Genomic DNA, 14,367 nt, shown 5'->3' with positions numbered 1-14,367 from the left:
GAATCTGGATACTTTCAATAAGAAGAATCTATCCTTCATATAGGTTTTTGACAGACAAGGGAATTAAGGGTTACGGGGAGAAAGCGGGAAAGTGGAACTGATCCACTTCAGATCAGCCATGATCTTATTGAATGGCGGGGCAGGCTCGAAGGGCTAGATGGCCTACTCCTGCTCCTATTTCTTATGTTCTTATGTTCAGGAATGAAGACATTCCTTCAGTCGGCCTATTCCATGTGTTTCACAGAAAAAGAGAATTTCACGAGTTATGAACTCTCCAGCTTATAAACTGTAAAAGTGCACTATTTTCTTCCACTGTACTTTCCCCAAATGCATTTGATTATGTGAATGAGTGCCATAGAGTTAGATAAGTGTGCAAATAAACAATCTTCTTTATTTAAATCCACAAAAAACTTGCGTCTGGTTGTTTAAATTGTCCACAGACTCTGAAATTATGAAAACACACATCTTCCTCTCAAAATCTTACTGACTATGACAGTTGGGAAGAGCAGAGGGATTCGAACAGTTCTTGCTCACCCTGTCCATAATGGAACTCATCCAAACCTTTCCTGTCCATGTCCTGAGCTCATAAGGATTGTAGAGTCTGGAAATCTAACAGCTTTGCTCTGTTGAAACAAATCAAAAGGGCAGCATGATAGCACAGTGGTTAGCATTGCTGCCTTATAGTGCCAGAACCCGGGTTCAATCCCGGCCTTGGGTGTGCAAACTCCATGTAGATAGTCATTCTCTCCATATCTGCATGGGTTTCCTCTGGGTGCTCCCGTTTCCTCCCACTCTCCAAAGATGTGTGGGTTCGATGGATTGGCCATGCTGAATTGCCCCTTTGCGTCTCAAGATGTGTAGGTTAGATGGATTTGTGGGGTGAATGTGCTGGGTTTTGGGGATAAGTTAGGAGGAGAAGGTTTGAGTAAGGCACTCTGTCAGAGAGTTGGTGCAGACTTGATGGGCTGAATGGCCTCCTTCTGCACTCTAGGGATTTTATGATTGAACCATTTTCTTGTCTCATTTGGTTTTCTGTATAGAAGCTAAATGTTAATGGTTCAATGTGGCCTTTTGCATGATGATTTTGAGGTTTACAAAAATTTTGATTTATTATTGTCACATGTATTGGGATACAATGAGAAGTATTGTTTCTTGCACTATACAGACAAAACATACCATTCATTGAATATACAGGGGAAAAAGAAAGGAGAGGGTGCAGAATGTTGTGTTATAATCATAGCTAGGGTATAGTGAAAGCTTAAGAAAGATCTGATGGCAGCAGGGAAGAAGCTCGAGTCGGTTGGTACATGATCTCAGACTTTTGTATCCTTTCCCTGATGGAAGAAGGTGGAAGATAGAATGCCCGACGTGCGTAATTATGTTGGCTGCTTTTCTGAGGCAGCGGGAATTGTAGACAGAGTCAATGGATGGGAAACTGGTTTGAGTGATGGACTGGGCTACATTCACAACAAGGATGGTTCCAGGAATGAGAAACTTCAGGATAGGTTGGAGACATTGGGACCATTCTCCTCAGACAGGAAATTTGATAGTGATATACAAATTCATAAGGGGGCTGGACAGATTAGAGTGAAACCATTCCCACTCAGAAAAGGATTGAGAAAAGGTTGAGATGCACCTCACAGTTTCACTAAAAGAATGGTTGCTCACAGCAAAGTATGATGGTTCATCTTTGCTGAAGGAACTGTACTCTTGCACACATCAGCATCATGAGGACAGGAGTAGCTGGAAAGTTCTCCCTCGTGTCCTGGCCAACATTTACCCCTCAGCCAACATCGATCATGTATTCATGATCACACTGTGGTTTGTGGGACCATGCGATCTACATTTGGGCTCCCATATTTCCATAGTTATAACAATGAGTACACTTCAAAAAGCAATCCATTGACTGTAAAGTGCAATGAGGCATACAGAGATCAACAAAGGCATTAAATAAATACAAGTGTTTTTCACTGCAGGGTCGGAGGGTAAAAAGATTGGAGGTGAATGAAAAAAAAAATCAGCCACACACACAATGGGCAGGAGTTTCCATCGCCCCAAGAATAGAAAATCCCACCCAAGGTCAACAGACCTATGCATGGTCTGCTCCCCCAATCCTCCCATCCAGCCACTATGATTCCCAGGGTGAGCAGGACAGGAAAATTCAGCCCAATGTGTTTTGTACAGAATAACAGTTTAAAGTTTATTTATTATTGTCACAAGTAGGCTTACCTTAACACTGCACTGAAGTTACTGTGAAAATCCCCTAGTGTCCATACTCCGGCACCTGTTCGGGTACACTGAGGGAAAATTTAGCATGGCCAATGCACCTAACCAGCACGTCTTTTGGACTGTGGGAGGAAACTGGAGCACCCGGAGGAAACCCACGCAGACACGGGGAGAATGTGCAGACTCCTCACAGACAGTGACCCAAGCTGGGAATCAAACCCGGGTCCCTGTTACTGTGAGGCAGCATTGCTAACCGCTCTGCCACCATGCCACCCGGTAGGATTTAGTGTAAACTTATTGAAGCATTAAATTGACATGCATAATTAACAGAAATTAAATACAAGTATTTCACTCCCTCCTCAATCCATAAAGTAGATTTATTTTTTATTCTATCACTCTCACTGGACCAATGACATAGCTGAGTGCTGATTTGTAACGTAATCACAGCGAGATTGCAGGAATTCAATCTGTCGGCAGCAGTTACTAGGAAATAACACTGATTCATTATCACAAAGAGGTGAAAGGCAAAAATGAAACATTCCCCGGAGTAATTTTAGGAGTAAATCTAATTTTTAAGCCGCGCCCTTTATGGTTTATGACATCATCAGAACCTTACAATCATATTTCAGCTTTTTTTAAAATCACTTTCAGGTGCTGGTTGTTTTAAATGTGATAGAACTGTACAACAAAGAGGAAAGGCCCTTCAGCCCATCCAGTTTGTGCCTACTCTTTGAAACAATAATTCAATCATCCCTAACCTACTCTTCCTGCCTTCAAAAGTTATGGTCGAATCTGCTTTCTTTTTAGATCATGACAACTGTCTGCATAAAAGAAACACCCTTCCAGTTCCCTCTTGTAAATAATCTAACCCAATAGTAGATATTGACTATCCTCATAAATAAAAGCAAATTACTGCGGATGCTGGAATCTGTAACCAAAAGAGAAAATGCTAGAAAATCTCAGCAGGTCTGGCAGCATCTGTATGGAGAAAAAAGAGCTACGTTTTGAGTCCAGATGACCTTTTGTCAAAGCTAAAAGGCATAGAAAGTGGAAGATATTTACACTGCAGGGTGAGGAAATGAAAGATCAGTCATAGCCACAAAAAACAAGAGGAAACGCTAAGAAGTGCTAATGGCAGTCCATACAGAGAATAGAAGGTGTGAATGGCCAAAAGGCAGAGAAGCTGAAATTAGAAGGTAAGCTCTGACAGATGAAGATGTGGGGGGAAGGGGGAGATGGGTGGGAGCGAGAGAAAGGGATGGAGCTCTTACAGGATGTAGGGTGTGAAGAGCTGTAGTCCATATAGCTGTGGGAGTTAGTGGACTTGTAATGGATATTGGTAGATAGTCTATTGCCAGAAATGGAGATAGACCTGCTGAGATTTTCCAGCATTTTCTCCTTTGATTACCTTCATGTCTCCTGAACCACACTAACACAATGTTTTTTTAATTCATTTTAGGGGTGTGGACTTTGCTGGCTAGACCAGCATTCACTACATTTCCCTAATTGCCCTTGAGAAGTGGTGGTAGTGAGCTACATTACTGAACTGTAGGGAGGGCGTTCCAACATCTTGACCCTGCGACAGTGAAGGAACTGCGATATATTCCCAAGTCAGGAATGGTGAGTGGCTTGGAATGGTGTTGATTCCATGATTCTGCTGCCATAGGTCTTTCAGATTAGGGGCAGCATGGTGGCACAGTGGTTACCACTGCTGCCTCACAGTGCCAGGGTTCGATTCTCGGCTTGGGTCACTGTCTGTGCGGAATCTGCATGTTCTCCCTGTGTCTGCATATGTTTCCTCCAGATGCTCAGGTTTCCTCCCACAGTCTAAAGACATGCTGGTTAAGTGAACTGGCTATGCTAAATTCTCCCTCAGGGTACCTGAACAGGCGCCAGAGTGTGGTGACTAGGAGATTTTCACAGTAATTTCACTGCAGTGTTAATGTAAGACTACTTGTGACGAATAAATATATAAACTTTAAATAAACAGATGGTAGTGGTTGTGGGTTTGGAAGGTGTTGTTTAAGGAGCTTTGGTGAGTTCCTGCAGTGCATCTTGTAGATGGTACACATGTCTGACAGTGTGTCAGTGATGGAGGGAGTGAATGTTTGTGGAAGGGGTAATAATCAAATGGGCTTTGTCCTGGATGGTGTTGAGCTTCTTGAGTGGTGCTAGAACTGCACTCATCCAAGTGAGTAGAAAATACTCCATCACACACCTGTCTTGTGCCTTGTAGATTGGGGGGTGAATTTTACCATCCCATCCACCACAGGAATCGGAGCGGGCAAGGGGCGGACTGTAGAAAGATCTATTGATCCCAGGTGAAGTTTTCCAGTTTTGGGACGACTGAGGCTGGGAAATCCCATCCAGGAACTGAGTTACTTGCTGCAGGATTCTTAGATTTTGACCTGCTGATTTGATTTATTATTGTCACATATATTAGTATTAAGTGAAAAGTATTGTTTCTTGTGCGCTAGCATACTGTTCATAGAGAAGGAGAGAGTGCAGAATGTAGTGTTACAGTCATAGCTAGGGTGTGCAGGAAGATCAACTTAGTGTGAGGTAGATCCATTCAAAAGTCTGATGACAGCAGGGAAGCTATTCTTGAGTCAGTTGGTACATGACCTCTGTATCTTTTTCCCCGATGGAAGAAGGTGGAAGAGAGTACGTCTGGGGTGCTTGGGTTCCTTAATTATGCTGGCTGTTTTTCCAAGGCAGCAGGAAGCATAGACAGAATCAATGAATGGGAGGCTGGTTTGTGTGATGGATTGGGTTACATTCACAACCTTTTGCAGTTTTTTGCGACCTTGTGCAGAGCAGAAACTACCAAGTTGTGATACAACTGGAAAGAATGCTTTCAATGATGCATCTGTAAAAGTTGGTGAGAGTTCTAGCTGACATAAGAACATAAGAAATAGGAGCAGGAGTAGGCCATCTAGCCCTTCGAGCCTGCCCCGCCATTCAATAAGATCATGGCTGATCTGTCGTGGCTCAGTTCCACATTCCCGCCCTCTCCCCATAACCCTTAAACCCCTCGCTTATCAAAAACCCATCAACCCGCGTCTTAAAAATATTTAACGAGGCAGCCTCCACCACTTCAACGGGCAGAGAATTCCAGAGATTCACCACCCTTTGAGTGAAGAAGTTCCTCCTCAACTCCGTTCTAAACCGCCCCCCCCTTTATCTTGAGGCTGTGCCCCCTAGTCCTACTGTCCTTTCTGAGCAGGAAGAGTCTCTCCACCTCTATCCTATCCATCCCATTCATCATATTATATGTCTCAATGAGATCTCCCCTCATTCTTCTAAACTCTAACGAGTACAAGCCTAATTTATTCAGCCTCTCCTCATAGCTCAACCCCCTCAACTCCGGCATCTGCCTAGTAAACCTCCTCTGCACTCCCTCCAAGGCCAAAATATCCTTGCGTAAGTACGGCGCCCAAAACTGCACACAGTACTCCAGCTGCGGCCTCACCAATGCCCTATACAGCTGCAGCAAGACCTCCCTACTTTTATATTCAATCCCCCTCGCTATGAAGGCCAGCATCCCATTAGCCTTCCTGACTACCTGCTGCACCTGCAGGCTGGGTTTTTGCGACTCATGCACAAGGACCCCGAGGTCCCTCTGCACCGTCGCCTGCTGCAGTTTTTCGCCACTTAAGTAATAGTCCTTCCTACCATTATTCCTACCAAAGTGGACCACCTCGCACTTGCCAACATTAAATTCCATTTGCCAGTTCCTGGCCCATTCGCCCAGCCTATCTAGATCCTTCTGCAGACTCTCCACACCCTCCGCGCAATTTGCCGTTCCACCAATCTTGGTGTCATTAGCAAATTTCGACACAATACACTCGGTTCCCTCCTCCAGATCATCTATATAAATGGTAAATAGCTGAGGCCCCAGCACCGACCCCTGGGGCACTTCACTAGTCACCAACCGCCAATCCGAATAGCACCCATTAACCCCCACTCTCTGCCTCCTATTTGACAACCAATCCTCTATCCACGCTAACACCCTACCCCCTTAACTTCTGCAATAACCTCTTGTGAGGTACCTTGTCAAACGCTTTCTGAAAATCAAGAAAGACCACATCCACCGGCTCTCCTCTATCCACCGCCCTAGACACATCCTTATAGAACTCCAATAAATTTGTCAGACACGACTTCCCTTTAACGAAACCATGCTGTGTCTGCTCTATCAAGCAATTCCCCTCAAGATGCCTCGCTATTTCCTCCTCGATGACGGATTCTAACATTTTACCTACAACAGGCGTTAAATTAACCGGCCTATAATTCCCTGTCCTTTGCCTGCCACCCTTCTTAAACAACGGCGTAACATTAGCCGTTTTCCAATCTTCCGGCACTTCCCCGGAATCCAGCGACGTTTGGAAAATAACCACCAAGGCATCCACTATCACCGCCGCCATTTCTTTCAGAACCCTCGGATGCATTCCATCCGGTCCTGGGGACTTGTCCACAATCAGTCCCTCCAGTCTGTCGAGTACCGCCTCTCTAGTAACAGTAATGTCATTGAGACCCTCCAGTCCTACCACCTTTCCATTGCTAACACCCGGCAAATTATTCACGTCCTCCTCCGTGAAGACCGAAACAAAAAAGTTATTCAAGACTCAGCCATTTCCCCATCCCCTACCACTAAGTCCCCCCTCTCATCCTCTGAGGGTCCAACGTTCACCCTAGCCAGCCTCTTCCTTTTTATATATTTATAAAAACTCTTGCTATCCTTTTTTATATTAAGCGCTAGCCCAGCTTCATAGTTTCTCCTGCCCTTCTGTATCAACTTCTTTGTCAATCTTTGTTGACATTTAAACCTCTCCCAATCCTCTTCTCGCCCACTACTCTTAGCTACTCTAAACGCCTCCGCTTTTAATTTAACACTTTCCTTCACCTCCTTCGTTATCCACGGCTTATTACCTCTCCTCCTACAGTCCTTTTTAACCATCGGAATAAATTTCTGCTGAGCACCAAGAAACATCTCCATAAAGATCCTCCATTGCTCCTCAGCAGACCTACCTTCCAACACGCTCCCCCAGTCAACATTCGCCAATTCTTCTCTCATCCTACCGTACTCCCCTCTGTTCAAACAAAGGACACGTGTCCGGGAACCCACTTTCTCCTCCTCCATCTTCACCAGAAACTCCACCATACAATGATTACTCTCCCCAAGAGGATCCTTCACCACAAGGTCCCTAATTCTACCTGCCTCATTACATAACACCAGATCCAAGATAGCTCACTCCCTCGTCAGCTCCAACACACACTGTTCAAGGAAACTATCCCGGCAGCATTCCAAGAACTCCTCCTCGAGCCCACCACGTCCAACATGGGTCGACCAATCGATATGTAGATTGAAATCCCCCAAAATTCATGCCAAACTTCTTTCATCTTCTGAGAAAGTAGAGGTGTTGGTAGGCTTTCTAACAATAGTGTTGGCATGGGGTTACTATAGGACTGGTTGTTGGTGATCTGGACACCTAAAAACCTGAAGCTCTTGACCATTTCTACTTTGCCCTGCTGATGTAGACAGGAGTAATATATTCCACTATGCTTCCTGAAGTCAAAAACAATCTCCTTCTTACAGGTACAGTATTTATATGGCTGGTCTAATTGAATTTCTGAAATATATGCTAGCTAGCATTGAACCCATGCACAATTCTCACTGTTTGAATTACATTTTCCAGTCTCAGCTGTTTTTTCCCCCAATTTTAGCGTCAATCCTTCGAAAGTTGCAGTATTTCCTCAGTGGATTCTGATTTGGGCAGAGTGACGCAGAGTTTTGGCGAGGAGAGGGTTAATCTCAGAGCAGAACACGGCGAGAGAAAGAGAAAGAGCGAGAGAGATTGAGGCCTGCTGTTTCTGCCGCTGCTAGGAGAGAGGGAAAGTTAGGTGGAAGTATCTTGACGGAAAGAGTTTGAGGTGGAAGCGGGGGGAAAGAAGAGAGAGATAAACAGGACAACTTGGAGCGGAGTTGTCTCCAGTAGAGCGACGGAGCCCCTTTTGCGGGGGGATCAGAATTGTCCTGTGAGTGGAGAAGAGGAGAATGGAAAAATAGGAGGAACAAAAAGTAAAAACAGAAACACCAGCACGGAACAAGTAAGAAAAGGAAGGAGCTTGGGAAGCTACTTTTGACAGGCTGTAAAACAAGAAGGCTTGTTTGAACCTCGCTTGGCCAGTCGACAGCCAAACCGGAGGAAAGTTTTTCCCCATTTTCCGATCCTCTTCCCGTTTTCCATTCTCCCGCCTTGCTTTACCTGGGAAAGAGAAAAGGGAAGTATGTTCCTTCCGGCTGTGTGGGGGGTCTGAGACAAGAGGATTGCCTCCTTAAACCACACTTAGTGTGCAGAGGAACTCAACCTGAACAATATTATCCACAAACATCAACTTCAAGGACTGGAATTACACATATATCTATATATTTATATCCTTCCTGGAGTTCTCATTCTCAGATCTTCTGGAAGCAAATGAAGGGGAAGAGTCTGGATTTATGAAACGATATTTAAAGCCCCCATTCTCATTTTTATTTGGAAGGAAAATTTAAGTTGCTTCTCTTCAGCTGTTTCCCTCTGACTCGGGGTGTTAACTATGCGGAGGGTCTAATTATCATTAGGGAGCCTAGCAAGCTGCCTCTCGCGCTCAGGTGTGCTGGTGCCGCCGGCTCGAGCGGGGAGAGGCTCACCTGCAGCCCGCGCGAGGCCAATTACCTGTCCTTGTGCTCACCTGCGCCGAGGGGAGCCTCAGCTGTGCTTGACCTGCCCGCTTCCCCTCACTATGAAGGTGACGGTGCAGTTCGGCCGCACCGGGATTGTTGTACCTTGTGGGGACGGGGCCCTCACCGTCCAACAGCTCAGCCACCAAGCCGTGCAGAGGTACTGCAAGAACACCGCCAAGGTAAGGAAGTGGACCTCCCAACACGCACCCACACATAGATACATAACATATATACACACCAACAAACATATACGCACCTACCTACACATATGTACACCTACTCTCACACAATTACATCTACATACCTACCCACATGCATACCATACCCACCAACTCCTGAACTGCAAGAGTCAGTGTTTACTTGCTGACAAGATGCCTTCCATCATGGCAGCTCTGAAAGAGTTAACTGCAAGTAGGGAGATTTAATAGTTACTGAGATTTATTTATTGAGTAATGTGCACCTGTGTGGATACTGATGCCAGTGTTCATGTTCTATGTCAACCTTGTTGTAACTTTTCTCCTCAATGTATCACCTCTTCAGTGGATCGCCACTGTCTCTCTCAGCTACTTACAGGCTGTAAACTCAACTGTCTTATTTCCAGAAGTGATAGACATTTATAGGTCATATTATTAAACTCCCAAAGCCCATCCAGTTGTTCCTAACGCTGACTGGCTTGTTTTGTGGTGCCATTCCATAAGAAATAGGAACAGGGTTAGGCTGTTTGGGCCCTTGAGTGTGCTCTGCCATTTTAATAGGATCGTGGCTGATATAACATTCCTCATCTCCACTTTCCTGCCCTTTCTCCATAACCCTTGATTCCATTATTGACCAATAAAATCTGTCTCAGCCTTAAATATTCACAGGGACTTTGCCCCACTGCTGTCTGTGGTAAGGAGTTCCAAAGACTCTTACCCATCTGAGAGGAGAAATCCCTCCTAGTGTTAGTCTTAAATTGATGTCAGTTTGTTTTGAGACTATGGTCTCTGGTCCTACAATCCCCCACAAGGGGAAACACCCTCTCACCAATTACCCTGTCAAGCTCCTTAAGAATCCTATATGTTTCAATTAGCCCCCTCATTCTTCTAAATTCCAATGAGTAGAGTCCCAACCTGTTTAATCTTTCCTCCATAAGACAATCCCTTCATACTGCAGATCAACGCAGTGAACCTTCTCTGAACTAATTAAATTATATCTTTCCTTAAATAAGGGGACCTAAACTGCTTACAGTACTCCAGATGTGATTTCACTAGTACCTTGTACAATTGCAGTAAGACTTCCCTACTCTTATACTCCAACCCTCTTGAAATAAGGACCAACATTCCATTAGTCTTCCCGATTACCTACTGCACCTGTGCTAGCTTTCTGTGTTTTGTGCATAAGTCCCCCCAAGCCCCCTTGTCTTGCAGCTTTCTGCAGTTTTTCTCCATTTAAATAATCCTCTGTACTTTTTGTTCTCCCTACCAAAATGAACAACTTCACATTTTCCCACTTTATACTCCATTTGCCAACTTTTTGGCCACTTACTTAACTGATCAATATCTCTTTTTTATCACAACTTGCCTTTCCACTTATTTTTGTGTTATCTGAAAATTCGGGTACAGTACATTTGCTTCCTTCCTTCAAGTCATTAATATATATTGTAAACAGTTGTGGTACCAGTACTGATCCTTGTGGAACCTCACTGGTTGCAGGTGCCAACCTGAAAAAGAACCCTTTATCCCCATCTGCTGCTTTCATTAGCCAATTCTCTATCCAAGCCAATATGCTACCACCAACGCCATGGGCTGTAACGTTTTGTGAGGTACCTTGTCGAATGCCTTTCATTTGCACAGTACCACTTTATATTTTTAAAACAGAATATGTTAACACATTTCTACTGTAAATATTGAAAATTGAAAGTTGTGTGGCTTTTCTTTGCATGCATAAAGTTCCTGTCCATTTTTACAATAGAGTATTCAGCTTTTGGTTTGTATTGTCTGGAATCTTACGAAACCATAGTTTTACAGTACAGAAAGAGGCCATTCATCCCATCATGTTGGCCATCAAGCACCTATCTCTTCTCACCCCATATTCCAGCACTTGATACGTAGGCTTGTGTGCTATGGTGTTCTAAGTGCTCATCTAAATGCTGCTTAAATGTTGTGAGAGTTCCTGCCTCTACCATCCTTTCAGGCAGTGAGTTCTAGATTCCCTCCTCCATCTGGCTAAAAATGGTTTTCCTCAAATCCCCTCTAAATCTCTTGCACCCTCTCTATAAAGGGGAGATGTATCTTCCTATCTATGTAACTTTCTATCTCTCCTATCTTCTAAATTGTTAACTGGCTACTCTTTTTAAAAAAAAGGGAGGTCTTGCTGCGGCTGTATAGGGCATTGGTGAGGCCGCAGCTGGAGTACTGTGTGCAGTTTTGGGCACTGTACTTATGCAGGGATATTTTGGCCTTGGAGGGAGTGCAGAGGCGGTTTACTAGGCCGATGCCGGAGTTGAGGTGGTTGAGCTATGAGGACAGGCTGAATAAACTATGCTTATACTCGTTAGAGTTTAGAAGAATGAGGGGAGATCTCATTGAGACGTATAAGATGATGAATGGGATGGATAGGATAGAGGTGGAGAGACTCTTCCTGCTCAGAAAGGATAGTAGGACTAGGGGGCACAGCCTCAAGATAAAGGGGGGGCGGTTTAGAACGGAGTTGAGGAGGAACTTCTTCACTCAAAGGGTGGTGAATCTCTGGAATTCTCTGCCCGTTGATGTGATGGAGGTTACCTCGCTAAATATTTTTAAGACGCGGGTTGATGGGTTTTTGATAAGCGAGGGGATTAAGGGTTATGGGGAGAGGGCGGGAATGTGGAACTGAGCCACGACAGATCAGCCATGATCTTATTGAATGGCGGGGCAGGCTCGAAGGGCTAGATGGCCTACTCCTGCTCCTATTTCTTATGTTCTTATGACCCTATATTTACTTTTGCATCTTATGCAAACTAAGGACTAAAATGAATTTTATCAGAAAAAGACTTGGAGCGTTCAGTGTAATTCTAACATGTTCCATGTTTACTTGCAGAATTTTGTTATGTTCCCAGAGCAATCATCCTGACCAGATTAGTGTTGTCTCGCTCATCTCTCTTCAAAAGTATTATTAACTTTGATACTTCTGACCAATTCTGATCAATATCTAGGGAGCGTAGATTTCAGGTAAGGGGCATGAGGTTTAAGGGGGTTATGAAGTCAAGCCTGTTCCCCCAGAGGGTTGTGGGACACGCTGCCTGAAAGAGTAGTGGAAGCAGAGACCCTGATAACATTTAAGAAGCATTTAGATGTGCACTTGTGGTGCCAAGGCATACGAGACTATGGGCCAAGTGCTAGAAATTGAGATGGAAATAGTTGTGTGGTTTGTCTTTCACTAGTGCAGATGCGATGCTCCAAAGGCCCTTCTCTTATGCTGTATAACTCTTAAGACTCCATCTCCATCTCTGAAGCAGAAAGTTTTGGGTTCATGTCCAAAATTTAACCTCAAAACCTTGGTTGATACCCTAGTGCAGCATTGAGGGAGTGCCACCACAGCAGAGGTGCCATCTTTTGGATGAGGGATTAAACTGAGAGTCTGTCTTACCTGATGGGTGTCAAGGATCCCATGATACTATTTTGAAAATGAGCATGGAAATTTTGCCTCATATCCCGGTCCAATGTTTATTCCTGAATCGACACACCTAAAAGAGATCCAGCATCCTCAGTATTCTGCTTATTTTACCTAAAACAGCTGACTGGTCATTTAAACACATTATTGTTTATTGAACCTTACTGTTTGCTTATTTGCTGTTGACTCTCCTGCAATGCAGTGGTGACCACACTTCAGAAGTACTTCATTATCCTAATTTCACATGGTTGTAACAGGGTCAGCTCACCATTAGATACACAAACTTTCACCTGAGCCACAATGAGGTAGTGAAAGACGCTCTAACAATGCAGATCTTTCTTCTAACATTAAATTATTTTTTCATTGTGTTTGGTCTTTTCAGCACCCAGTCATGTGTTGGAGAGTCTGATGGGAAAAATTGATGGTAAAAGAGATTGAGATAGTCAACGAACAATCTTTTTAGAACCTTGCAAACTGGATGAAGGCACTCAGCAACAAAGATGAAAAGCACCACTTAGAGCAAGATTAATACGGGGATTCACAGTTGTCAATGCCATAATAGAGCATTGTATCTGAAGAGGGAGGGAGAGAGATTTTTCCAAATCATAGAATCCCTACAGTGCAGAAGGAGACCATTCAGCCCATTAAGTCTGACACCCAGGCTCTATCCCCACAACCCCTGGCACTTACTCTAACCAGTCCCCCTGACTCTAAGGAGCAATTTTGCATGGCCAAACCACCTAACCTGCACATCTTTGGACCGTGGGAGGAAATCGGAGCACCCGGAGCAAACCCACGCAGACATGGGAGAATGTGCAAACTCCACACAGACAGTAATTTAAGGTGGGATTTGAACCCTGGTCCATTTTGTACAGCATCACCTACGTGCCTGTAATTTAGTTTTCACGTGAGGTTTACGGTAGGGCCTTTGAATTTGAAGTTTCAGGAAGGAACCCTCAAACCATTGGGAAATGTCCTGGTGTGATACAATACAATTGCAATACAATACAGAGGTGATATAGTGGTTAGCATTGCTGCCTCACAGCGTCAGAGACCTGATTTCAACTGTCTGCGTGGAGTTTGCACATTCTCCCCACGTCTGCACTGGTTTCTTCTGGGTGCTCCAGTCTCCTCCCACAGTCCAAAGATGTGTGCGTTAGGTGGGTTGGACGTGCTAAATGCCCCTTTTTGTCCAAATATATGTAGACTAGCCATGATAAATGTGCAAAGTTACGGGGATCGGGCGGGGGTCCTGGATGGAATGCTGTTTTGGAGCGTCAGTTCAGATTTGATGGGACTGAATGGCCTCTTCCTGTACTGTGGAGTTTCTATGGATTCATCTTAAGTCAATGTTGGTGGCTTTGGGACCACCAGGCACTTTGCAAAATATGCATAAGAATACTTGGTATGTCTCGCTATTGAAATTCTCACTCTTGTTTTCAATCCCTCTATGGCATCACCCTATATATTTTTATAATCTTTTCCCATTCTACACACCTCCATGATCTCACCAAGTCCATTATTCACCATTGGCAGCCATGCCTTCAATTGATTAGGCTGTAAACTCTGGAATTCCACCTAAGCCTCTCTGCCATTTGTACCTCTCCTACTTCGTTACCTGTCTTAATATCTCCTTGTGTGGCTTGTTGTCAGATTGTATTTGGCAAAGCTTTGGTGAAATGTCTTGTGATGTTTTACTACTTTGTAAAGGTGACAAATACATGCAAGTTATTATTGAAGGTGAAAAATTGATGAATTGAGTAGTATGAAGCTAAAGTGGACAAAAA

The 14,367-nt window shown here is 44.2% G+C and overlaps 1 protein-coding gene across 1 annotated transcript in view; it reads left to right on the top strand.

The window, feature by feature from the left end:
• Positions 1-8,796: 8,796 nt before the first annotated feature.
• Positions 8,797-14,367, top strand: part of LOC145349922 (partitioning defective 3 homolog B-like) — a 1,010,807-nt gene continuing 1,005,236 nt past the window's right edge. The window contains exon 1 of the mRNA XM_080198594.1: positions 8,797-9,129. Coding sequence (XP_080054720.1) covers positions 9,010-9,129 — 120 coding nt within the window. The 5' untranslated portion in view covers positions 8,797-9,009. The remainder of the gene's footprint in view (positions 9,130-14,367) is intronic.

Source organism: Carcharhinus amblyrhynchos, chromosome 11 (assembly GCF_965287045.1).
Source record: "Carcharhinus amblyrhynchos chromosome 11, sCarAmb.v2.hapA, whole genome shotgun sequence".
Taxonomy (NCBI): domain Eukaryota; kingdom Metazoa; phylum Chordata; class Chondrichthyes; order Carcharhiniformes; family Carcharhinidae; genus Carcharhinus; species Carcharhinus amblyrhynchos.
Note: the sequence above shows the minus strand (reverse complement) of the source record. Positions and strands in the feature narration are given on the sequence as shown.